The 25998-nt window shown below is 31.8% G+C and overlaps 1 protein-coding gene across 1 annotated transcript in view; it reads right to left on the reverse strand.

Moving 5' to 3' along the window:
- Positions 1 to 25998, reverse strand: part of LOC129220726 (dynein axonemal heavy chain 3-like) — a 157256-nt gene that overhangs the window by 13968 nt on the left and 117290 nt on the right. The window contains exons 57-62 of the mRNA XM_054855156.1: positions 18070 to 18176; positions 16833 to 16976; positions 14896 to 15059; positions 11250 to 11403; positions 10657 to 10785; positions 7482 to 7747 (exon numbers count right to left, since the gene is read on the reverse strand). Of these exons, the coding sequence (XP_054711131.1) occupies positions 7482 to 7747; positions 10657 to 10785; positions 11250 to 11403; positions 14896 to 15059; positions 16833 to 16976; positions 18070 to 18176 (964 nt within the window). The remainder of the gene's footprint in view (positions 1 to 7481; positions 7748 to 10656; positions 10786 to 11249; positions 11404 to 14895; positions 15060 to 16832; positions 16977 to 18069; positions 18177 to 25998) is intronic.

Consider the following 25998-nt stretch of genomic DNA (forward strand, 5'->3'; position numbering starts at 1 on the left):
ATTTTAAGGCTAGGAGCTCTGAGGTCTCCTGGACGCAGGCCCGCCACAGGCATCTTTTCACAATTTCTTTGACGTTACTTTTTTTTGTTTTTTAATGTATCGAGATGCGATTTTAAAATTACCACTTTAAATGAAAACAATAAAACAGAAATGTTTTCAATTATTTATTTTTGAGTATTTATATTATACTACTATGAAGAAATATGTAAGAAAAAAAAAACAGTATTCAACAATATGTCGCAATAACGTGTGAAATAGTTTTTACTCCAATGAAAAATTTAGTGGGCTTTTTGTTTTTGTTTCTCATGTTAAAATAATTGAATATTGCTACTACTTAGTAAATAGATTTTAATCCAACAACTTACAATAGCTCGAATTGATCAGATTGTCTTATTTAAACATTATTTTGAAAACTTTATACTCGACACATTTTAAATTGTCACAATCTGTATAATTAAATATTAATTATTACAAGAGCTAATTTTTATGAAGGACGCGCATTCCCCAACTCCGGTATTTAGTTATACATCTGAAAAACATTTTTTAGAAAAACAGATACCTAATGTGCTTTATATTAAAATTCTTTCTATTAACCTTTAAAAAAAACACAAAAATCTAAAACATATTAACACTACATGTTTTCAGTGAGTTTCTTTTCAAGCTATTTCCATTTACAGTACAACCTTATTTATCTGGACTAACTTGGACCGAAGGCAATTTGAATAAACGAAAATCCAGATAGTACGAATAATAAGCAGTAATTAATTCACAAATAAGAAAACTTATCTTTTATTAGCAGGGAAAAACGATCTTTTGCAGCAAAATTATATAGAATTGTTTTTCGCAAATACTTGGTCATTAATAGTTCAGCTGGCAGTGATATCAGACTGACACTCCAAATACGTCACATAGTTTATTAGATGACAATAATTTGTTGAACCACCTATATATAGCAGTTGTGTATTTAATCAAAATAAGCGAAAATTTGGCACATTTATAGTTTCGTTCTCACTATCATTAATTTAGAATTATCAATTTAGTGAATATATTTTTTAACTCTACAAATTTGATCCGAATGAGCCAGACGTCTGGATAAACGGGAGCCAGATAAATGAGGTTCTATTGTAAATATAAATATGCATCAAAAGTACCAAAGCAAAATTTGAGAGGTATAAAAAATAGTTGATTTCTAACATATTAATTGAAGTAGATGATTTAAGAACATTGAAAATATTGTGTGGATGGCAAAAATATGTCGAAACTAAGTCTAAAATTTCTCATTTTAGCTAAATTTATCTCTAAAAACCTTAGTATTTTCTAAACAAAAATGGGCAGCCTCTCGCATATTAAATTAAATCTCCATTATTATAGTACGAGATTTTTCTCCAAGACTGAGAAAAATTGTAAACTAAACTAGGCCAATAGAAGAGTGCAATGATTTTCCCCTTAGGCCAATGGGGGTAGACAAGCTCTCGTCATTGTAAATGAGAGGAAGACATCATGTTGGCAGCTTTATGACGTTTAAATTGTATAAAAATGACATTTGAGCATTTCTGCTGTTTTGTACTTCTCATAGCTTTGCTCCTATATTCCTCTTCCGAGAGGGAGGTTCTTTAAATAAGATATAACAAGTACTAGCCACTCTAAGAAAATACTCTCATGCTATTTACTGTGCCATCCTCGCTCTCTTTCGGTCTATCTTTACCACGCTTTATCCCATTAAACCATGCAAGCTTTCTGCCCTCGCCCGCACTGAGAGTTTTTTTTTTTTTTTTTACTTCTAATAATTTGTTCTTTTTTTTTTTTTTTACAAAAACTAATTTGAGCATTTACTTTGTCAGTTTAGCGCCCCTAAAATCTGGCGCCCGGAGCACAAGTCCGTCTGCCCCCCTCTAGTTACGTCCCTGATGCTCGGGAGAACCACAAATTACACAGGCATAATCAGAAAATCTGCAATCAACTTCTTGTTTTGTTTTTATTTATTTATTTACTTTTTTTTTCCAGTGTATTTTCATCTCCGAAACTACCCCTTCACACATTCAGTTTTAAAATTTTGAGAAACATTACACAAAAATCATTATTTAGTTTTGGACTAGACTTATTAATAAAATTATTTCTTTGCTTTCCTCGGGCGGTCACCTGCTTATGTACTTAGATAGGAGGAGCTGTCACTGCTTTTATGTAAACAACTTAAACACAAATGAAAATCCGAAAATAGCAATATTAATGGTAATTATTTATCACAGGTACTGGCATGTGTTCATGGTTCAGAATAGTGTATAAGTCGGCAAGCCTCTCCCAGAGACCAATAGTTTTGGTCAGTCTGGTACAACTAGAGGCCCACTAATCATTTGTGTGGGCCCCAGTCCTTCCTGCTCAGAAAATATTGTTATATTTAATGTGCAGAAAAAAAATTGTTTGTCCCTTCTTACTGCTTTAATTTTTGAAAACACTACTTATAAGGTTTTTCTAAACTTCATATCAGCATGAAAGTAAAAAGTATGAATGATTTTGAGAAACTTTATCAGGAAATGAGTGCCAACTATCACCTTGGTTTCTCGTTTATAAAATGAATCGGTATTATGTTTATCCTTTTTAAGTTTGAATAAAATATATGATTCATTTTATTTCTTGGGTGTCTCTGGTCTCCACATTCCTATATATTTAAGTTTCATTGACCCTCATAAACCACACTGATTTAGAAAATGTAACACAAAAGATAGCTTCTTCTCTCTACTTTATTCAAAACTATTATTTAATTCCATCAATAAAAGGAAGGTTCTACAAGATATATTTTATGGTTCACATTAATCTATATTCTATGGGGCAACCATATGGTTCATTTTGAAAATCAATGTATAGTGATTTTCAAATAATTATTATTATTACATTGCTTTAATTTTTTTTCCTTTTTATTGCTTCTTCAAACTTAAATAACATGTGTCTAAAATACACTGATTTATTTGGTAGCATCTTCGTAGACATATCTTCAAACCTATAATTGCGGCAAACCTAACCTAGCAGAGTTGTAATGCTGTGATTAGGATCTGCATAGCCTTCGCAATGCTGCCAGGTAAGGTTTGCCTTACTATAGAATATATTTCAAAGCAGGTTGAGGATCTAAAATTTAATAATTTATTTAAATTGATAGAAGTTTATAGAGCATTAGAAGTATCTTTTAGGATACATATTAAGTTTTAAATAAAAAAAACTAACTAAAATCTATTTTCTTGGACTTCTTTCAGCAACTTTTCAAGTGCTGGATTGGGGGGGAGGGGGGTCGAGGCATAGCCTTAGCCCTGGGCGGCAAATCAACCATAATTGTATTTTTTCCCCTTTTTCATGAAAGCTCAACATAAAAACTTGAAGGAATATGGGCAGAGATGGCTCACTACAACCTGGTTCTCAGCAAGTCCCACCACCTGGTTCTCGTACCACCATTTTCTGAGCCTGGCTCCACCAGGCTCAGAAAATCTTAGAATTTGGCACTGAACTTTTCTGTAGTACTAAGCGGTCGTTATATTTTTGGAAGTGCTGAATTCTAGGGGGAGCAAGGAGAGACCTCTGCCCCGGCCAGAAACTTCTGAGGGCAGCAAATTCCCCCTATATCTGTGGGGAGTTTTAATTGAAATTCAGTATAAAAACTTGGAAATGAAGTTCATCCTGAATGCATCAAATATTTCCTATTGTATATAAAGATGTCTCAGCAACATTAAAACCAAGTGCAAAATAGTAAAGAAGAGGAATTTGCCATTTCAATGCTTGCTCCTAGCATGCATCAAAATTTAAAAAATACTCATGGAAATAAACAAACAGTCCTAAACTTTCTGAAACTTGCAAAAAATAGTGACAAATGGAAGGCAATAACTATGAACAACAAAGACTTATATCCTTTAAAAATGTGCACATTAAGTTGAGATTTTGTCCCCCCTTTTCTTCGGATAATGTTGAAAATACAAGCCCCAGTAAAAAACAAAACCACCTTTATTTTTTATAAAAATTATTTTTATTTGAACAATGAGTGATTGAAAAGCAGAAATACAAAAACTTATAATAAAAAAGTAAATAAATAAATTTTGCAATAAATATATAAAAAATAGAAAGAAAATATAACTAAAATGAATTGCAAAAGAAATAAAACAATTTACACCATTAGAAATTTTATGTAACTGTTTTGAATGATAACAAATAATTCTTAATATCAAAAACTGAACAAGTGTAGTTGAAAATTGCCATTACTTTACCAATATCAAAGCACAAAATTTCAAAAATGTAACACACAGGTATCTTGGGGTTATAAAGAATTCATTTTCTGGCACAGAAAAAGCAGAGTTCCTTATCGCCCCAAAAAAACACAGCGGCAACTATTTAACTATTTTGCAAATGACCAGGTCTGATAAGAGGTACTAGTTTATACTTCTACTCAATAATACAGTTAAATGCAGCATCCTAGGATATTTTCTGCAGAAACAGCACTCCCCCCTCCCCCGGACACAAATGTGCTCTCAGTCAAAAAAAAAAAAAAACTAAAATTAATTCCTTCTGGCACATAATAGCTTCAAGAGTCTTCTGAATCATAAAACAAAAAAAATTAAAAATGCTGAAATATTTAAAATAATTTAATATTTCCAACATCACCTTCCCACCTTAAAAAAATGAATCACTGTAATATAAATGGAAGTAAGGTTACAATGAAGCATTTCTTTAAATAGTGAAAATGTGTCAATCTTAGTTCACAATTACATGCCAAAACAAGAATCAAAAACAAACTTTTAATGAGTTAAGATGTAATTCATTTTTTTCCCTGGAAAAAAATTTTTCTTAAAAATAATTTAAACCACAACAAAAAAAATTATGATTGTTTTGTTCTCATTTTCTGATTTTAGTATGTAATGAGACTTAACATAGGCTGACCTCTCTGTACTCTGAACACCCTATAATATGAGCACCAAGGTATTCTGAACGCTTTTTTTTCAATATGAACACCTCAGTATTCTGAACGCTATTTTTCAAACCTGTTCAACTATTTCCACTCTATATACAGAACATGTTCAATTTGGTACTCTGGAATTCCTATGAATAAAACTGGAAAGCCTGAAATACACTCACAATTTTATCACAATGGTTGAAGGGCATTCAGGAGAAGATGGAGGGAGGAAGAAGAAAAAGTTTCCTGGATATTATTGCTATATGCATGGATATTAGTTGCATCAAGTAGTATATCTTTAAAGTAGGATTACCAACAAGCAATATGTGGCTGAGAATCACGTAGAAACCTTTTCACGTGGATAATAATATGTACTTTGCATGAGAATACACAATGCAAAAATCGATTAAAAAATCATTCTTTTTTCTCTGGTTTTGTACTGATAACTGTATTGTAATATTTTATTGTTGAATGTTAAGTAAAACTTTTTTAATTAAAAAAATAAAGAAAGCAATACAAGAATTTAGGTCCTACTGAGTTCAATTAGACATTGCACAAACCACCAATCCAAAATTTAACCCCTCTATCTCAGTAACTGGTATATAACTCACTAGGCAAAGTATTGAGTGTAGTCCATTATCACAATAGAATAAATATTATGCATTATCCAGTCTTCCTCTATGATAAACATCCCATAATCTTTGCACACTTTAGTTTGGTTTCATGAGTGTTGAGAATAGAGTCCACTGTAATTTTTAGTTGTAGCCTTCTTACATTCTAGTATGATATGTGTGATAGAGTTTCTATCACAGTGTGCATTTTCCCTGTGTCTTCTCCTTCTTTCACAATTTATAATGAGGAGAGACCTTTCACCAGCAGTTCTTCACTCATAGTGTTGTTCTCTGTGGCGAATGAGGTCACGTGAGACGTTGCACCAATCAGAGACATTCGAATTTAGTTCTCAGGCTTCGCATCAAGTGATGGGGTGTTTTGTTTGGTTACTGGCTTGTCACGCTGTAATTAGGAATTTCAGTTAGGGAGAATTAAATACTAATTTGAAATTGAGAATTTGAATTGAGACAGGTGACAAGCCAGGTGAAGGTAATGATGGCAGAGAAGCGTTTGGAGACTCAAGAGAAGGGGGAGGAATGGCTGCGGGGAAGAGGTGTCCGAAAAAAAATCCATGATGCCCGCAAAGGGATTTGAGTATTCTTTTGGTTCTTTTTTTTAATTTCCTTTAAATATGTTTTTGTTTAATTTGAATTGATTTAATTTCTGTTTTCTTTTAAAAAGTGTAAGACACTTTCTACTGACAAGAGTCAGACTACCGTGCGAGATGCACGGGCAGTCGGAACATGAGTTATGTTCCGAGCTGTTTTTGTTTTTCTTCTAGAAATGCATTAGTGTGATTTCTTTTGGTAATCTTTTTAAGGAAAATGAATTTATTTTGAATCGTACACGAAAAAGGATTTTCATAAAAATAAAAACGAAAAAGAACATTTTCGTTTTCTAGCTGAATTGGTGTACTTCTCAGAAACTTTCACAGTTGTTCTTATCTGTAATGTTATTTTGATTAACTGCGGAGACCACCTTCCTGTTGAAAATAAATCATTACTGAAAAAATGAATAAATAACCAGCAAAAAAAAGGTTCTTATGTGACATATTGTCTGTTTTTCGAGGGATTTCAAAGGGGCAGAGTTCCCTATATATGGTATGTGTTATTTTTGAGAAAGGAGTGAAGTGTCTCCTGTTGATTTCAGGTTTTTCAAAATGTTGGAAAAAAAGATGAAATATTGATGCGAAACACTCTTCCAGAAAAACAAATTTAAAAAAATGTAAACTGGAACTATGAACAGACAAAATTTGAAAATAAAAATAAAAGCACTTGGTCCTCATTATTCTTGCCTTTTCTTTTTTGCGGCTGGATATTGCCTTTTGGATTTTTTTTCCTTCAGTTGAAGAACTTTTTCAAAGAAGGGGCTGATGGCAGTTTGGGACCCACAAAGAGAACCAGGCCTTAATACGGGAAGGGGGTGATGTGCTTTTCAGTTTTCAAAGTTTTTAATTTCAAAAAGTGCCTTCAGAGTCGACCGTTACTTTTGCGAACCATTTCTGGGTTAATCTAATCCAAATACCCAAATTGAACTGAAATTATCACTGCCACAATATGCTCCCCATTTTTCATAACATCTATCATTTATTTGTCTTTTTCCCCTTATAACTTTAAAATTTTAAGTGATACATTATCAGAATACATTATACTTATTGTTTAAACATTAATATCTTTATACAAATCTGTTTTACCCTAATTTCCAATAATATGCTTTTTTGGCAGGCTGCTGCACACTTGAACTGATTGTACTACTTCACTCGCTTGATACAATATACGTATAACAATAGTTTATTATTACTATTATTCTTTATTTTTTATTTAGGAAGACATCACTAACTTTATATGCTTAAACAATCAAGACAAGAAGTAGGTTAAAGCAGAGTAAGACAACATAAAATTTCAACATGCTTTTTTAAAAAATTCAAAATGGATGAACTTACCTAGCTAATACGTCTGTTATATAACTACCTAATGGCTTTAAGGATGGATATGACTTTGCAGCCCACATGGCGGGAACTTTTCCGACCAACATACAATCAAATACTTCCTCCAATTCGGAAGACATTACAACAAGCCCTTTTACAGCTTTTTGAAGATTTTTTAGAGAATCACGTACAACAGATGTTAATCTATTAAAACGTATCAACTCCTGCCGAAGAACGGTATTCATTGACTCAGTATAAACAACAGGGTACTTTTCTATTACCTATAATTAAAACGAAAGATAAAGTATATAGTTGAAATTAATAACAAATCTTTCAGTTGAGTTAACCAATAGATTAAAGCGAGTTCATCCAGTCCTTTTAGATAGGAAGTGAACAGAACGTGTTTCAGAACGAAAGGCAAAGAGCTATAGAAATGCTTCTGAATAGAACCGAACATAATCAAAGGGAGGAGGGGGTTGCAAGCTAATTTTATTTTTTAGGTACTGCAAAAGTAAATGTTACACACTCATACTTTAAATTATAAATTTTTGCCATAGAACTGTGAAGAATAGTTAAAAGAATATGCAAACTAGGAAAAATATCAAGTAATAAGCAAAGTGTAGATTTTTGGAAAAAAAGTGATGTTTAAACATATAATATGAAGAAACAGGTTCTCATTTTTGCATGCTGATGAAATACAACTTCTGTGTGTATTGTTCAATCAAGTCTTCACTATTGGAGTAAGCTTTAAGCAGCTTTTAAAAAATACGGTATACTCTCAATACCTCAAAAAGCTCGATGTGACGAAAAATTATTTTCCCTGTTGATTTTGAGTGTTTACCTAAGGTTTTTTTTCATTCTTATGTTGAAGTGCTATCAACATAATAAAATATGTAATAAAAACCTTGTTACATTGAATATTTTTTCGGGAAAACCGCAGTTTACTGTCTTGAAGCAACTGGATTAATATTTCCTCACACACTTCATAATTTCTCTCAGGGGTTTGGACAGATTCAGAGAATTTTATCTACTATCACTTTAATTCTAGAGCCTGCGGAAATTTCAGAAAATGTAAGTCCTGAGAAGCCCAAGAAACCTACCTAAAGCTTTTCGCCCTTTTCTCGCACCATTTAGTTGGACCTTTAGACTGTATTTCCATCTCCACTCAAAACTTGTTTGAAACTGTTCTGTAACTTTTTGGTAATCCAAATCTTTGATCAGTTTAGTCATAGTAAATCACTACATTTTGCTATTTTACTAGAGCGTTCTTTTTTATTCTTTTCTCTATTATTTTTGGCTCATTTTAAAAATTAAAATTTTTGCATTCGGTTTAAGACTTCTTTTCAATTTTCATTTCATGTTTCCACTTATTTTCAACTATTGTGACTAATTTTTAGAATACTAGGGACTCTGCTACCTGCTCTTTAACATTCACCAGCCCCCTGCTTCGTAATCTTATTTGATTCACAAGGATTTAAGTTGTCAATTAGAGAGAAACTGGTTACCACCAGGCTACTGGCTTGGTCAGAAAGCACCCCTTCCCCAGGTTCCAAAATAACTCGTACCAACTTGCAGAGCCATAAGGGCTTAAGGGCTCCTGAGCATTGCTAAACTGCTGTTTTGTACGTTTGAAAACTTGCTTTCATATTTGTGGTCTCTAGTAATATATTTTGCTCTTTAGCTCGGGGCTTGAATTGAGTTGAGTCTAAGATTTTCCGTTAAAATCGAAACCCTTAAAATTTGTGAATAAAAAGGAAGAAACATGCGAATTGAAAAGACGTAACTATGGCAACGCCAAATAGAATATCAATAATTTAAATGGAGATAAGATTTATTCGAACTTAATTTTTAATGGCTTACAACTTTTTCTCTTTGGAGATAGAAGCTCAGTTTTTCCACCATAGGATGAATTAGATCTGAAGTAAAAAAAGCTTCTCTTTCCAATGGTGTCAAAAAGAAAACTGTGGGACAATTCCTTTGTTTTTTACTGATAGATTTAATGAAGAAGTAGTGCCTAAAAACGCAAATAACTCCCGCCGTATTGCGTAGAACGTGGAAAATTCTACGCTTTCCAACGATATATAATGTTAATGTGTACAAGTAATTTTTCACCCCTTTAATAGGCAAATATGTGATTTTTGAGCTTAAAAAATTAATTACAAAAAAATAATTCGAATTTTAAAAAATAAAACCCCAGGTGCACACCCCTGGGGCTCGAAGTAGTTTTGTACGAAATTTGAAGACTGTAGGTGCAATGGGGTCTCCTGGACGCATGCCCGCCACAGACTTCTTTCTAGAATTTCTTTGAAACCTTACTTTTTTTACTATAAAGAGATTACTTTATTATGATTACGACCTTGTTATCTCAAAAACTTGATATCTTGAAACAAAATTTACCGTCCCTTCGACTTCCTAATATCAAGAGTATACTGAATTTTGGATCATTAGTTCTAGAATAAATTGCTCTTTTTTTCTTATTTTATTTAATTTTTTTTAATTTATAGAAGACAAATGTGTTCTATTCCTATTCAACAAAACATTCCAGCCCAATGTAGAACATTCAGGAAAAAAATATTCAAACATATGTGAAAGACTCCATAAAATCATATATTTTCATACACGGTGAATAACTGCAATCGCCTTAATAATATTTGAAAAACAATGTCTTGCAAACCAAATTTGTAGCTAACATGTGAAAAAAAAATGAGTAATTTTCTATCGCACTATAGCAAGATGTGCAGATTAAATCTTGAAAAAAAAATCCATAAAAAGTAAAACCTCCTTTGCAAATCCCTAAGCCCCTTCCAGTTTTCAAATCGTATTTACACTATACTGCATTCAAAAGTTATATAATAGATACTTTTGATATTTAGATCTTATTGTAGCCAAGCAAAAAGATGATCATATCTTGTATAACAATGCATATCACACATAGCACTTCTACTTATGTATATTATTGTTACTTATATTTTTTGTACACAATAAAAAACATCGCCAAATTCAGCTGAGTAGCAGTTGTCATAAAACTTTCCCATTGGGTGCAGCATTGCTCATGTAAATTAACTTTTTTGACTATTGATTGTAATTTCATAATTGTTTTTTTCCCTTCATATAAGAGAGAAATCAAATGATTTATAATTTTCATTTCAACCAAGTTAAGTTTTTAAAGTTTATAAAACAATAATTATACCATTTCAATATCAAAATCTGCAGGAAGTTTCTCAAGGATATCAGCAGCTAAGTCATAGATCATGTCACCAGAGGTTTGAGCTCCAGCACCACTTGATCGAGCTTGAGTTAGAAGAATTCCATCCAAAAGCTATGAAACAGACAGTTAGTAAAAACAAGTATGGTTTTAGCAACATGAATAAAAAGAAAGTGAAAATTACCTTAATTTTTTATCTGATTATATAAAATAAACATGATACTACACACAATTAAAAACCTGAATATAAAGTAACATATAATTCAGTAAATAGAGATGTACATTTTAACAATAAAAAAATAACACATTTCATTTAAAATTTATGGATTATAATGTTTATATTTTAATGAATAAGAATAAACCGAGAAATAATTTTAAAAAAAAAGCACACAACATTATGGTTTCTTTTTGAGATAAAATACTTGTTTCAAAATACTTGAACAAGAAATATATTTATCACTGCTACAAGTGTTGTTGTGAATAAAAGTTAGACAATTTGGATGAAAACTTAGACAAAAAAAACCTGTTAACCTTAAAAGTTAGAATGACTTTTGTATGAGTTATGAAAACAATGTTACTTGTTGTGTTTCTTGATTATCTTTTGTAATATCAGCATTTTCATGTAAACCAAAGACTTCAGGATGTGGATTAATAGGCAGGCTACGGATATATTCTACAATATCATTGTGTTCCAATTGATCTGGGATGAAGTATAGGGAGCTTTCAGAGAACCTGAAACAGGTAACAGGAGTTTCATCAGATAGTGAATTGAAAGGTTTTCTTTTTAATATTACATGTTTAGCTGGGGGGAAAAAACAAATATGAATTCTCTTAAAAAATTTTCACTTGTTTTAAAGAAAACTTTCAAAGCATTTGCGACATCTAAGCATTATGACACTGCTAAATGGTAAACCTAGTTTTTAAAACAATCAAACAAATATAAATCAAAAACATCCTATTATATTACATACTCTTGGCTTGGACATTAACAGAAGTTAGGAAACAGGCAAACTTTACAAAAAAGCTTAAACTGGGTGAATATTAAGTTTTACAAATTTTTAACTTTTCCTCCTTCTTTTCTCTAAGCACTGGTTTTGCATAATATGATTTCAAATTTCAAAAGCATTTAAGTTTAATAGAAATACAAATGTGACTACTTAAAACAAATTCTGAGCATAGCTATACAGGTCTTAGTAGTTTTTTAATGATAGTCTTCAGAATAAAAAAATGAAATGAACTTTAATCCTCAAAATATCAAGGCTTAATCCAAACAAAATTGAAAATTATACATATGGAACATTTCATATATTTTGCTCCCTCCTCCCTGCCATGCATGGTTAATTTAATGTGTAGCAAATATTTAGATACATGCTTAGAATAAACTTGAAGGAATGACTATTTGGATTTTAAGGTGAGGATATTTTGGCATTTTCTCATAAAAGTTTTTTGCGGACTCATTGTGGATAGTTATTTTTCCCATTAATGCAACGGTAGAAATTCTTAAAAGAAGTAACTGGTCCTGCAGACCAGTTAGCATGAATATATGCTAGTTTGTAGACAGTATGACTGGTCCAAGTTAACACTGAATTTAATTTAACATGAAATATGTTCCTTCACAAATTTATAAGCATTTATTTAAATCTTACTTATTTTTCATTTCATCTGTGTATTTTATACGAATCTTAATTCAAAGTGTTTTAAAAAAATAAATAAATAAATGAAAATATTATGAAATGGCTTAGTTTACGGAGATTGTCTACTAATCCTACAGACTACTGAATTCCGTTTTATCTTGATCAGAAGCAGTTTTCAGTGATCTCAGACCAGTGGACTACCAATGATTTCAGACGCTGTAAATGGATGGGCATTTCTTATTTCTCTGAGTAAAATTTTCGTTAAATACCAAAAATAATCACATAATATACTGAAAGGTAGCACTATTTTAATTTTAGAGAGGTGGGAAGGCGAACTGGCTTAATTATTATAACAGAAGAATTTTAATATTTATCTGCAAGTAGAAATATAATATAGAATTTTAATATTTATCTGCAAGTAAATATATATATACATTCAGTGAGCAAAGTTTAAGGAAAATCTAACAAAAACGGTTGAGAATTATGTTCCCTTTAGGAGAAAGGGTGCCAACACAAAAATTTGGCCAATGTGGTTCTCCAGGGATACTAATAGCGCTCTAAATTACAAACAAGCAGCTTTTCATAGGTTTAAAGAAACTGGCCACTGTGCAAATCGGCTCCAATATTGTAAGGCAAGGCGTAAATTTAAGTATTTAGTACGGATTCAGAAAAGAGAGTTGGAGCAAAGACTGGCAGATAACATAGACAGGAATCCTAAGAGGTTTTTTGCATACGCTAATCGTGGAAAGTTCAAAATAGTCATATTGGGCCACTGGTTGATGAGCACAGAATTTTAATTCAGGACGATAGTGATATTTCTAATGTTCTTAATAACTTTTTTTCTAGTGTTTTTAACGACAACTGTATCTCAACAGTTGACACCAGCAAGACACAAGCTATAGTACAGCTTGAGGACATTGTATTTTCCAGGGATGACGTTTTACTTCATTTGAAAAAAAGTAAAGAGACTAAGGCTCTGGGACCAGATAACATTTATCCAAAAATTTTAGTTGAATGTGCAGAGGAATTAGCAGATGTAATTGTAAATATTTTCAACGCTTCTTATAACTCAGGGACAGTGCCAGAAGATTGGAAGCTGGCTAACATTACACAGCTCTTCAAGAAAGGGTCTAAAGGAAGTGCGGGAAACTATAGACCTGTGAGTCAAACTTCGGTAGTTCGCAAAATTTTTGAAACATTGATAAAAAATAAGATAGTAAATTTTTTAGAGACTAATAATCTATTGACTAGTTTTCAGTATGGTTTCAGGAAAGGTAAATCTTGTGCAACTAATTTATTACATTTCTATGACAAAGTTACCATGGCTTTAGACAATAAGAAGCCTGTAGATGTTGTTTACATTGATTTTCAAAAAGCTTTCGATAAGGTACAGCGTGTTGCTCTACTTAGCAAGTTAGCTGATATAGGAATAAGAGGGGAAATTTTCATTTGAGTAAAAAACTGGCTGACCGGAAGGAAACAAAGGGTAGTTGTAAGGGGAAATTATTCTAAATGGAGTGAGGTTTTAAGCAGGGTTCCTCAGGGATCAGTGTTAGGGCCTGTTTTGTTTTTTGTTTTTATGAACAATATTCATAAAAATATATTTCTGGGAACATGAATTGTTTTGCTGATGATGTCAAAGTTATGGGGATTGTAGAAAATGAAGAACAAGCAAATCAGCTGCGAGAGGATCTAGATCATATTACGGAGTGGGCTGATAAATGGGGTATGGCTGTTAATGTTGGGAAATGTCAAGTGCTACATTTAAGGCATGGAAATAAGTGTACAAGTTATTGTTTGCAAGGTTCAGTCATTAGTCAGGCAAAAAAAGTTACTGATCTGGGCGTCTTAATAAGTCGAGATTTAAAGTTTAGTCAACAGTGCAGCATAGCTAGTAACAAAGCCAATAAGATGCTTGGGTTTATCAATAGATCTATTTCAAACAAATCTAAAGAAGTTCTTCTGCCCTTATATAGAAGTTTGATTAGACCTCATTTGGAGTATGCTGTTCAGTTTTGGTCTCCTTATCTTAAGAAATATATTAATGTATTGGAAAGGGTTCAAAGGCGGGCTACAAGGCTAATAAGTGGACTTTCCCACTTAGATTATGATTCCAGGCTTAGAAGGCTAAAAATGTACAGTCTTGAGCAAAGAGACCGAGGGGACATGATTCAGCTGTTTAAATTTATTAAAATGAAAGATGTTACAGGCTAAAGTTTAACCCTGAAAACAGGACAAGGGGTCATTGTTTTAAACTATTTAAATCTCAGGCTAACATGGATATGAAGAAAAATTATTATTTTAGCAGGGTAGTGAAACCTTGGAACAGCTTACCGGAAGAGGTGGTAATGAGCAAGGGAGTAGATAGTTTTAAGAGGGCCATTGATCTTCACTGGGGATTGTAAATTGACTAGGAACAGCTTAGCTGGGTCCAGAGCCTGTTGCTGGTCTTCACTTTTGTATTTGTATTTGTATAATATTTAGCTTCTGCTTGATAAGTTATTGAAAACCAACTTAAAATCTAATTATTTTAAAATAAAAAAATAATTCTAATGCAAAATACACCAATCAAATCAAAACATAAACATACTTGTAATTTTGTTCTACAATTATTTCTGGTGTATAAACTAATGACAACAAGGAAAGGAGCAATCTACGATCTTTGTCATCAGTTACTCGTCCACCATAATTACACTCTCCAGTAAGGTATGTCAAAGCATCTAAAGGCAACTCTTCATAATCATTTAGAAACATCTAAAAAAATGTTTAAAATCTGCATAGTCAAGTAAAAACTGAAGGAAATAAATTCAAAAAAGTTCATGTAATTATCATGAAACTTACACCCTGTCATTTTAGTGCCAAAACAAGTGACTAAAGTAATGCACAATTTCTATATGATTGTTTTGAGTGGGGTATTTGTAGCCATAACTCTTCCATTAAATTTTAGTGAACTATGTTACATCTTTAACCGTTTGACACACTAATTAAATGAGTGAAAATATAATACCTATCAGTTCAACCATTATTTAAGCTTCCTAGTGAAGTTGACTAAAAAGTTAAACCAAACATTTGTCTTAGTTTTATACAATACACTGCTTTGAAATATTAAAGGAAAATATAGCATTTTTTAAAAATTAAATTTTGTTAATATTATTTATTTTTTAATGGTACAATCTGTGTTATTTTTAGCTAAATGAAAGAAGCAAGTGTATGCTGTTCTGATTCAGATAGTAAATGCCATTATCAACTAGTTTCGTATTTCAATTTGTGATATGGTATAGCCATAGTGGTGTTCCCATAGGGTATAACTCCATATACGCCGTATACTCTCAAACATTTTTTAGATACAGAGCATATACCCTGAAGCTTAAAAAATTTTCATATTATTACACATTATGTATATGATCGCATATACATATTGTGCATAACTGATTACTGGGAGTATACCCTCATAAAAATTAATGGGAACATCGCACTGTATAGCATCTATTATTCAAACTCCAACTATCCAAACTGTCCAAACATCTAAACATACTACCCCTCTCTTTTTTTTATGGCTGACCACGCCAACTCAAAAACATTCATCTAATGCGCAAAAGAATAAGGAAATGGGAGATGGAGAAATCAAGACACACACAGAGACATCAGAATTCTAACAGTCAAATCTTGGCCAGCACAATGTGTGAAATAAAGTTGTCCATGCCCAATATTTTATAAATCTATCATATTACTAAATTTGATTGATACACTCACTAACTGCTTTTATTATCCACTGCTTTTATTATCAGAGGCATCCCTGTACAGTTTCTTGTACCACTATCCAAACTTTTCCTAATTTGCTGATCTGGTTCAGTCTTGATGGGTTCAGATAAAATCAGCACTTTGCAGCATTTGCCATTATCCTAAACTGCAGAGTTTTTTTTAAAAAACAGCTACAAAAAGAAATTTATCTTTATCTGCTTTACAAATCAAGCTGTAGTATTAGCTTTGCAAAAGTAAGCATCTTTATCACAATTGATGACCATGCTGTGTCTGTATAGGGTAAAGGCAGGATATTATACTGCTATTTTTCAATCTCCATACAAACCAGTCAACGCTTTTGGTTGAAACAACGATATTAAAACATATATTCAAATTCTTAGTTATGTTTCAGTAAACTGAAGTTACATGATAATAAAGTGAAGGTTATTGCTGGAACTTAGTGATTCATTGAAATATGGAAAACAGCTTCGGTTTATTTAAGCTTAGTTCAAACAAGACTCAATTTGCTCATGTATGTTTTTGTGTAAATGATGCAGCTTTAGTCATCTTATAAAAAAATTCAAAAAAGTATGCAATATTGCACACAATACGTATTTATCAGAGTTACTTCCAAAGTTCAAAGTGATCATTTTAGTATTTGAATCATAAGTTAAATTTGTCATTCAACACAAACTTTTTTTCAACACAATATAAAAATTAAATAATGAAGTTAGAAGTATTTTATGAAGAATTAAGTTATACACACTCACACACACAATATCTTACCTGAAGTTGTGTCATGCTAATCCTTAAATCAGATTCATTGAATTCATATGGAATATTCCAGCCTAGAGGCCCAAATTTTCTTCTTTCTTGAACCAAAGCATGAAAGAAGCAGAGGCCAAACAAAAGTTTACACCATATATCAGGCTATAAGATGAGAATCAACGTATAAATAATAACCACTCTGAAGTAGATAAAAGGTTCAACATTTTTCTAAAATAGCTCGGCAATACTTGTAATTAAAATTAATTAAACTTGTAGTGAAATATTTCACAAACAAAAAACATTGCTTGTAATGAAAAATGGTTATTTTTAAGTTTGATATAGAAGTTTGGCTAAAATATGTTAAAATGCATACATGGATTAGATTTATATTTTGATTATTTCAAAATGAGAGATGTTAATGGGAGTAATTTAGCAGTAAGTTACCACCCCAAGCCAGAGCTAAAGCAGAATTACCTGTGATATACCAGACAGCCCGGTTATCACATTCAGAGACTGCAGTTTCGTTCTTATTTGAACTCCTCAGTCTGGACTAGTGAATAGTCAATCTAGAGGAAGATGTCATCTCATTGAAGCTGAGAGTGCCAACAAACTGGTAGATAAAGTAAATTTATCTTAAATTTTTGCATGGAAAGAAGGACCAGGGATCATTGTTTTAAGGTATTCAAATCTCAGAATAACCTGGAAATTAGGGAAAATAACTACTTTAGTAGGATTGTGGGCACTTGGAACAGCTTACCAGAAGATGTAGTCAGCAAAGGGGTAGATATTTTCAAGAGGGCCATTGATCTTCATTAGATACTTTTAAATTGCCTAGGATCCGGCTAGCTGGGCCCAGAGTCAGGTTGTTGGTCCCACATTTGTATTTGTATTTGCACAAATTTATTTTTCTGGTACAATGTTGCACTACTTTTTATCAAAATAATTTAATTACATTAAATTTTTCACTGAGTTTAAAGTCTTCCGAATTGGCAGGATCAATTCAAACTAGGTTAGTAATTCAATTAAAATGTATTTTACATATGTTATATCTTAAACTATGCACTGCACAACTTTTCGGTACTTAAGGAGTGTTTCTACCAATCGACACAATAATATCATTAAAACATAAGTGAGCAGTTAAAAATTGAAATTGTGGAATAAAATTACCCTGAATAAATTTGATTTACAAAGTTTGGATTAATATTTGAATATTAATACCTTTATTTTTAAAATAAAAAGTCAATAAAATATTTACCTTATTACAACCAGCATAAAAAGAAGTGTTTGATATTGGATCACTGATGTAAGAACGCAAGAGATTGGCTCTGAGACCTTTTGGGGGCTCATTCGTCATTTTAACACCTAAGAAAATGGCGAAATTATTATAATATTGCAGAATAACAAAAATAGTTTTGGCAAAAATTCTGTCATTAGCATTCATAAACTATACTGTGGTGCTAAGCAGGGACAATATCTGCACATTTAAAAAAATTGAGTTATTGTCGTATTTTACCTAAATACAATGCTCTAAGTTCATTTAAGAATGGGAAATATATTTTTTAAAATTCTTTCTCAGTTTCAGCTTGGCTCCAGACACCACTTTTATACTTAGAACGGCAGTATACTGCCTTGCTAAGCACAGATGTGGTATCTGCAGTAGAGCTCAAAATGAGAAATTGACGATTAAAGTTTTACAACTCGTTTCTTTGAGTTATGACTTAATTAAATGCTCAACTTGCGGTAGTTGTTTCGTAAATAACTTATCTAAAAACCGTGAGAGAGTATTTTGTAAAAATCTTAATTTAAAATTAATAAATGTAGTTATGACAAATTTTCTTTTCAAAACCTTTTCATATACTAAGCTATTTTCACCGTAAGTGACAATTACTAGGCATTTTCAGAGGGTATCTGCACAGATACGACAAAAATAGCTTAGTAAAATGTGCTCAAAGTATCATTAAATAATACTAAAAACATCTGCTTTCTTTGGACTTAGCTGTTTCGCTTTATTTTGTTAATACAAATCTAACAGAATCTGCCTTCTGAAAGATACCATTTTCAAAACTCTGGATACTGTAATCCATAACAATTTTCTGTTTTTTATATTCAAAGAATGTGTTTTTTATAATGTTTTATTTTCTAGATTCATTTTTACCGAGCATGAAGATAATTTTAACAGCAGACGATACTTAAATAAAAATGTTACTGGCCGTAGAATGAAATGCGGTTTGTTTGCCTGAAAGAATTAGATATGAATATTTTACATGCATTTCATTTTTAGAATTACATTTTAAATGAACATTTAAATAGAAAAAGTTGAAAATTTACTTTAACCATTATGCATAGTTGTATTAGTTTTTAATATCAACCTGTATCAACTATTCAACGGTAAACTAATTTTAATATTCTGAGTTACAATAAACTGCTACATTATTAAATATGCTGCTTTACTAAGGTATAAAAGTCGTATCTACAAAAAATACTGAGGAAAAAAGTGGTAACTGCGCAGATAACACTTTAAAGGCTTAGTATTTGTCACTTAAGTTCAAATTGCCTTAGCAAACTACACAAACTGTGCAGTTACGACTTTTTTCTTAAAGCTTTTTTTAATATTTCGCGTTCACAAATCGCCAAAACACTTGACATTTAGGTAAATTAAATTACTAATGATCACCTGGTGACAATAACTCAATTTTGATAAAATGTGCAGATACCACATCTGTGCTTAGCACGGCAGTATACTCACTACCAAAAGTTAAGCAGGGAAAGAAAAATTTTAAAGAATGGGATTCCAATTTGCAGACCTAATACAGTGAAACCTTGCTAACTTGACACCCCAATGGAACATGAAAAAATGTCAACCTAAGTGGATGTCAACTTACCGAGGTTCCATATTTTTAATTCCTAAAGAGTTTCTATATCACTTACTTACTAATGCTTAACATTATTCATATTATGAAAATTAATTCCAATAAATGAATTTTCTTTCTTTTTTTTTTTTTTGAAAACACATAATACAATCACTGATGTTATTTGAACACCTTGTAAGGAGTAAATCCATAATTTTTGAAACGAGATAAAAAGCGTCTTGTCGGTCAGGTCAGCTAAAGGGCAATTCCATGAAACTAGAGACATCACAGTAAAAAAAAAAAACTTCATTTTATCAGTAACCTTTTTCTTTCATATGAGGTTAAAAAGACTGTATTTTTATAAACTATGTAAAAAAAGTTATAAACACATTTTTGTAAGTTTTATAGGCAAATTTGAACAACACTACTCAGTGCCCACGTGTCGTTGTATAAGTGGTTCAAAAAGTTAACCCCTTTTTTCACTTAGAAAATTAATTGTTATGTCTACAATCTTATTTTTTATTGAAATTTAGTTTACATAGGAAGAGATTAGACAAACAAAGAAACTTTAAGCTGTTATAATTGTCTTTTAACATTTTTTTTTAAACTAGGCCTCATACAAATGTAACATCAGTCACAAAATTGTATAAAAGTTTGCACTGCTTAAACAAAAACAAACCCAAGTTTTTAAAAAGTCATATTCTCTTCATTTATGATGATATCTTTAATATTAATCTCTTAAATATTTAGAAATAGTTGAGTTTAATTATTTAAAACTTATTTAAAATATGTAACATCAGTCACAGTAACATCAGTAACATTTCTCTTTTCAGTAATAAATCTCAAACAAATTGCACAAATGTCATTAACTGCTGCAGAAAGGCAAAAAAGGAGGCGAGATAATTAAGAAATAAAGGAAAACATGAAAACTACAAAAAGTAAAACAAAGTAGAAGCTAAAAAGAGCGGATGATAAAAAATAAATAAAATAGTTTTAAAAACCTAGCATAATTACCAAAGTTAGTTCAGAATAGAACTAAAAAGAGAAATTAGATGATGAATTAGAACAAGAGTAGAACAAATTTAAAGTATTGAAGTCACAGGTTTAAACTATTAACTGCATTACCCCTCTTTAAAATAATGAAACTTTGGTAAAATCTGTTAATTATTAAAAGCGCTCTTTGTTATATCTTCACAAAGGAAAACTGCAGCCGTAAAAGAATTTTCCAACATGGAATTTGACAAACAGATACAACTAATTCCGAATGTAATACATTTGAAAAAAAGTGCTATATCATCGACACAGAAATATTTCTAAATGTCACAGCTTCATGCAAATTTCAGAGCTATCGCCATCTGACTTGCACACAGTTATGTTATAAAGAGTTATATTTAAGTAATACTTTTTTTTTAATTCATAAGTTGCAGCAGGTGTTTAGCAACAACACTTTTTTTGCAGTTAAGGAGGGAATCACTTCCAGCAGAGAGAACATGTTCCAAAATTGTTGAATGCAACTGGAGAACGGGTTCTTGAAGAATATGACTAAGAATTATATCACGAGAAGTTAGATGCATTGAAATTAAAAACTAAGAGTATTTAGTAACTGTCAAGATTCAAGCAGAAAAACATTGGAAATAGCCTGTCAATGTGAAATGAAATTTATTATTCACATGAGAAAGGAATAAAATAATTAGTGCACTAGATGTAATAAATGCAAGAGGACTTTTTATTTTATGAAATACATCAAAAATATAACTTTTAAAACTTTATAAATGTACTTTTCTTGTAATGTAAATACAATTTTAAACAAAACATGTGCTAATTTCATTTTTAAGGAGAAATAATTTATAATTGCTGTAATTTATTGTAGATGTAACGTCAGTCACAAAATCTTTGTATCATCAGTCATGGGGATTAAATAATTTTTATATTTTCCGTTTTTAAATTTTTCGAATAAAACAAAGTGTTTTCATCAAGTCTAAAATCTCTACTTTAAGGGGAAAAAATCTGTTTAGATTTTAGGTTATTAGTTTGATGAGGATTTCAAATTGTATATAAGTCAATTTTCTCAATGTCTCTTCTGCATAACATCAGTCACGTTTTTTTATTCCCCTTAATTTCACATAAAAAAAATTCCTCAAGTCTGAAAACAAGTGTGGGAGTAGTGATGTACCATATCATGTTATTTTAGATCAATTTCAGGAGAAACTAAATTTAATTTCAAGACAGTGCTGAGTTTGTAAGTTAAAAATAGAGTAAAATTATAACGTCAGTCACCGTGGACAGACCCTAAAGATAAAAAGTCCTGCATACATTTGTTTGAAAAACATGTCATGGTGCCTTCTTTCGTAAAAGGACTTCCATCGGTACATTTATCCTACCCTTTCCAAGCCTGTTATAATTGCACTAACAGCACAGTGTGGTGGCTGACTCTCCAGGATAAAAGATGGAATTCTCTAAAAAAGCTTTCAAGAAAAGGATTGGCTGACCATGAAACTGCAGCATAAAAATCAGAGAAAAAGTTAATTTGAAAGAATTGGTAGCAAAAATTAGACTAGAATAGCAATTAGATGTTAACTTATAGGAGTTCCTGAAAATAGGTGTCAAGTTAGAGAGGTTTTCGGCAATTGAAATTAGCATTGGGTCAACCATAACAAAAATTAATGTCAAGATACAAGGGGTAGTCGAGTTATATGCATGTCGAGTTACCAAAGTTTCACTGTATTTCAAATATTTTCCTCTTTGGGGGGGGGGGGGTGATGACAAATAGGGGAATTCAATGCATATATCGAAAAACAATGGGAGCCACAGCCATACAAGAGATCATATGTAAGAATACATTCATTTTTCAAAGCCAGAGCAAGCAATGGCCTCCTCTTGACTACCAAAATCTCAGACCTGCCAATCTGAATCAAAGATTCAGCAACTTGCTGCAGAGATAGATTAAGGGGTGTATTCATTGATCCATGCTTAAAAGTTGGAAGTGCGTATATAGTGCGACATTGTAGTAGGAAAAGTATTACTCTGTCTAATATAAAAATTACTCTGCGGCATAGAAAACAAAATAATAATAACAAAAATTGTTTTTATAGATGCATGCCTATTTTCTGGTGACTTAGCTTGGTATGTGCAACTGCAACTTTCCTGAACATGTAACATGTTTGGACTTAGCGACTTTTGCTTGAATGCATGAATTGCTGACGATATATTGTGTTTTCTGACATTATATATTGCTGTTGATGATGTACAGTGAAATTCCATTATAACGAATACTGATACAACAAAATACCCATTACAACAAACAAAATGTTTGGTACCATTTTAAAACCCAGTACCTGGACGACCGAGCCTCGCTCGGCTTTAAAAGAATTATTTTTTGTCAAATTGTATTTTTTTAAGGTTCAATACTTTTTGTAATATACTTGAAAAGCTTCACGTTAACGAAATATTATGTACTCGACCTTCTTATAACACTAAAGTACCAAACAAAGAAGATTCTGAATGTAATTAAATCAACATTTTGCTTTAAACTATCTGTTACGTTTGTTTCCACTATACAATTTTCTTGTCAGTAATTAAAATATTTTGACCTTAGTTTTGCTATGGTGAAATCGGTTTTTAACCGAATACTTCCTTTCATACTATGATGCGTTTCACGATTTTATTCCAATCGAGATTTTCTTTTTGAATAAGTACTTTCAGTTTTTACGCCAGAAAATGCTACATACAGCATGATATCCATCAAAACTGATGGTTCACAAACCATTCCAACAAATGATAACAACTGTCTTAACAAAACAAACAATCTCAAGACATACACTTCTTCGAAATAAAATTTAAATGCGTGATTTAAGAAACATGTTAAACTATTTGAAGTGTAAAAAGAAAATAAATAAATAAAATAAAATAAGATGGTCAAGCAATAGTTTCACTTAAAAAAGAAAAAAAGCCTTACATCGACTTACATAATGCTTTTGAATTTGTTTTCAGCCAAGTGTGTTTGAAATTAGCCAAAGTGGCCAATATCAGCCAAGCCTGGCAACCCTAAGCAAGTATAAAATTTTAAAGCGAGAAGAGACAAATTTTCATTGTTATGGTTGCAAATCGTCTGCCTGATGCGTCAATTCAGTTTACTTCAAGGCTTAACTCAATTAGACTTTGAATTAAAAAACCTTTTTTTGCAAAAAATCGCGTTTTTACAGAAAAAACACTGATGTAGATCAACTTGGAATGCTAATTTACAATTAAATCCAAAATTTCATCCAAATCGCTAGAGCCGTTTTCGAGATACAAAATATATACATGCCCACAAGAATTGCTCGTTTAAATATATAAGATTAAGACGATGTATAAAATATCTTGCTTTAGCGAAGTGATTTTTTCAAAAACTTGTTACAATGAAATGTTTTTCTCAAAGTCACTCAGAATATTTTTCCTTAATACTGTTCTTGGAAACTAAAAAATGACTTTCAGAAGTCGTAACGTGAAAACTATGTTTGTACTTTCAAAACAGAGCCTTTCAAGGTGGAAATCAGTTCACGCTGAAAAGTAAGTTGATGTTTGACCACTAAAACCAGTGTCTAGCATCGAGCAGTAGATTTCTGAAAAGTATGGCACCTTGCCAATTCACAAGGGGTTAGAAAGTTTCCAACTTTTCTGGTGGCATAAGCAGTGGCGCTGACTCCATAGGGCTTGAGGGGGCCCGAGCCCCCTCAATAGTTTGTTTTGGGGGGCAGAGCCCCCTCAATAATTTAGGAACATTATTTGTCATTTTATGGTTTCTAAAATCACAAGATTATGTTGGTATTTTTTACTTTCCTTGTTTGAAGATAGTTACATTGTAAAATACCTTCAGTAATGAATTAAAACAAATAACTATTGCGGTAGTAAGCAGGTTCATTGAAAACGTGTGGTGTGAATAATGATAGTGTTATGGTGCTGAGAGCACTCATAGAATTTGTCCCAGTGCGCGAAACTTCGGGTGAAGTCTGTTGCCGGCAACGCTCTCATCTAAGTGTTGCTGATCTGGAAAAAATATATCAGGGTTTGATTTGTACGTTAAATGGAAGGAGTGATAGTTTTCTTCAATTATTAGAGTAAATAAAATAATCTGTATTAACTTTTTAACTCTATTAAAGCATTAATTTTGAGACATTATTTTTATTTAATGAACTCTGAGCCTTATTCAAAGCAAGCTTAAATTAGTTATTTCACTTATAGTACTCAAAGTGCGACACAATCTTTTATGCTTTATTCTTTTAAAGATAGTTTAGATTTATTTAAATATCATTTCAATCTTTTCAGAGCTATATATTCACTGCTCTGTAATAGACTAAAAGCATAATTATTACTTTAAATTAAATTAGCTGTTTACGAAAATACCATGCATGATTTTTTTTTTTTTTTCAAAGCCAAAAAATGTGTCAGCTTGTCGAGTTTCTCAGAGTGTTGATTTACCGAGAGTCGAGATTTTGGGGTTCTAATGTTGATCATATGATTCTAAAATGCTTAAAAAAACTTTAAAACTCACTATTTTTTATTTCAAATTTAGAAAATTTCCCCTGGCAAGGCCCCTGTTATGGCACCCTCCCACCCCCCCAATAGTTGTTATAAATTGGTGTCACTGGGAGTGCCTTTCCATGCAACTCAAGTACACTAATTTGTATAGTGACGTAGCCTAGCTATGGCACTGCACGGCTCCCCACAAAATTGGAACTGTAAAATTATCCCTCACTTAAGGCAAGAGACATGATCTAATTGAAGCAGAAAATTTGTGTACCAATTTTTAGATTGTTTTTCTTGTAAAACGCCATGTCACACATTGTTTGTATAAATTATACACATCAGAAAATATGTAAGTTGGCATTTTCAAAGCACAAAAATCTGAATTGTTTTCCAGAGGGGGGGGGGGGGGGGTCCGAGCTTTAACATACTCCCTAGACCCCGGTGACATCCGGCCCCCCCCCAATAATTTTTCCAAGTCGGCGCCCCTGGGCATAAGTGACGTCCACAAATTAGAATCTTTTATAATGTTCTCTGGGATCAAATCCCTCATACAAAATAACACTTTTTGTGAAGATGAACAATGAAAAAAAAGTTCAGTGCTCAATGTTTTTCTGTTTGTTTTTTTAGAATAAATAATGTGTTTAGTTATATTTTAGATTATTGGGAATTATAAATGTTGTAAATTTAATTGTATTAGAGTGCAGATTTGAAAAATTAACACATAAAGTTTTAAGATGATTCCGTTACAACGAACATTCCGTTACAACAAAAACATTATCGGTCCCTTGGAGTTCCTTGCAACAGGATTTCATTGTATTACGTTTTCTGGC

This window comes from Uloborus diversus, chromosome 4, assembly GCF_026930045.1.
Source record: "Uloborus diversus isolate 005 chromosome 4, Udiv.v.3.1, whole genome shotgun sequence".
In the NCBI taxonomy this organism is placed as follows: domain Eukaryota; kingdom Metazoa; phylum Arthropoda; class Arachnida; order Araneae; family Uloboridae; genus Uloborus; species Uloborus diversus.